Below are 1,986 nucleotides of genomic sequence, written 5' to 3' on the forward strand. Positions count from 1 at the left end.
TATATATATAATATAAAGCTATTTGTTTATTAAAGGTTTAATATTCTGCCATCTCCAATAAGGCTCCCCAGGAGAACTTGTTTGGAGAAATAGAGGAAGAGTTCAGAACTAAAAGAATGTGTCAAACACCACCTGTCAGAGCCAGGTAGGAGCAAATACAGCCYGGCACTGCAGCGCAGCATCAAATATTTCTGTTTTGAGTCATTCTTCTCTCATTTTCACAGAACAACAAAAGGCGCAGGGGGTAACTTTGTGAAGATAAACCTGAAAAAAAAATCTCACGTCAAAGGATACGCGCTAAGAGGGATGGCTTTACGCAAACAGGTATGTTGTTTGTTTCTGTGATTGTGTTCATGCAAAATAAATATATGTGCTTTTTAACCAAAGTCCTGTTTAGAAATGATGCCTCCAGTTCAACATGAATAATGATAAACTCCAATGCATGTGAGGATTTTGTGCTTCTGTTTCAGAACTAGTCTGTTTCTGTTTCTTGCAGTTGTACATGCAGAAGTTCCAGCTGAAAGGTGAGCGTTTTGGTGGAGGAGGTGGATATCTGGGCCGCGGACGGAGAGGGGGTTTTAGAGGGGGGCTCAGTCGACAGGGGGACACCTGYTACAAGTGTGGAGGGACGGGACACTGGGCTGTGGACTGCAGGGGACGAGGTGACGCAGACACGTCTCCTGCACTGAGATCAAGCTTCTCTACTTTTATTCCAATGTGCCTAATTTCTCTTTCCCCTCGTTTCCTGTTTTGTAGCACCCCCACCTCCTGTTTCTGAGGATCAGCCTGCAGAGGAGGAGCCTTTTGAACTACCCACCCTGGAGGATGTTGCCAGGGCAACGGGAACGCTGCGACCTCATCCACTGGGTACGTTTGTTGATTTAACTGTTAACGTCCTGCTTTTTGTCTCCACCTGCCTGTTTCATTGCTGTCAGTAGGGCTAGGCAATAAATGAAAAATATACTGTATATGGCAATAGACACCTGATCAATCAATAGAAAGTACRTTTGATAGAGTGTTGATAATTTCACTGAACTCCCATCCAGAATCTCTTGGCATTCTGGGGGATGTAGTTAGAAGAAAGGCTTTGGCTGCTCGACCTCTCATGGCTAAGCAGCTAACGCTTTGGAAAGCTAGCAACAATCTGTTAAGTAACAAGCAATCGTTTCATGTTTCACCACCGTGCCTCAAAACTGCTTAAAACTAAAAAAGAACGATATGGAGAGAAAGGAGAAAATGAGYGCAACAGCTCGAGGAGGAAATTGTGGCTAAAAGAGGAAAGGTCACGTCATCAGTTCGGCAGTACGGATCAGCCTTTTTTCTCCTGGTCTTTTTTTTAAATGGGTAAAACAAATAAATAATAACACACCCCTCATTTTTTGAGCTTAAAAAGCATTAAAAAAATCTAATGCTAATGTATATTCACCTGTCCAAGTGCTCATTAATGCAAATGTCGAATCAGCCAATCACATGGCAGCAGCTCAATGCGTTAGGCATGTAGACATGACCAAGACGATCTGCTGCAGTTCAAACTGAGCATCARAATGGGAGAAAAAGGTGATTTAAGTGACTTTGAACGTGACATCGTTGTTGGTGCCAGACRGACTGGTCTAAGTATTTCATAAACTGCTGATCTACTGGGATTTTCACCCACAACCGTCTCTAGGGTTTACAGAGAATGGTCTGAAAAAGAGAAAATATCCAGTGAGCAGCAGTTCTGTGGGCGGAAATGTCTTGTTGATGCCAGAGGTCAGAGGAGAATGGKCAGACTGGTTGGAGCTGATAGAAMGGYAACAGTRACTCAAATAACCACCCGTTACAACYGAGGTCTGCAGAAGATCATCTCTGAACACACAACATGTCGAACCTTGAGGTAGATGGACTACAGCAGCAGAAGACCACACCAGGTGCCACTCCTGTCAGCAAAGAACAGGAAACTGAGGCTACAATTCACACAGGCTCACCAAAACTGGACAATAGAAGATT

The 1,986-nt window shown here is 43.7% G+C and overlaps 1 protein-coding gene across 1 annotated transcript in view; it reads left to right on the forward strand.

Annotated features, from left to right (window-relative positions):
* The window catches only part of recql4 (RecQ helicase-like 4), a gene marked incomplete at its 3' end in the record, with an annotated part of 12,271 nt that overhangs the window by 3,418 nt on the left and 6,867 nt on the right, over window positions 1-1,986 (forward strand). Inside the window, 4 exon segments of the mRNA XM_014033710.1 lie at window positions 63-145; window positions 225-324; window positions 497-662; window positions 757-867. Of these exon segments, the coding sequence (XP_013889164.1) occupies window positions 63-145; window positions 225-324; window positions 497-662; window positions 757-867 (460 nt within the window).

Source organism: Austrofundulus limnaeus, unplaced genomic scaffold, assembly GCF_001266775.1.
Source record: "Austrofundulus limnaeus strain Quisiro unplaced genomic scaffold, Austrofundulus_limnaeus-1.0 Scaffold1811, whole genome shotgun sequence".
NCBI lineage: Eukaryota > Metazoa > Chordata > Actinopteri > Cyprinodontiformes > Rivulidae > Austrofundulus > Austrofundulus limnaeus.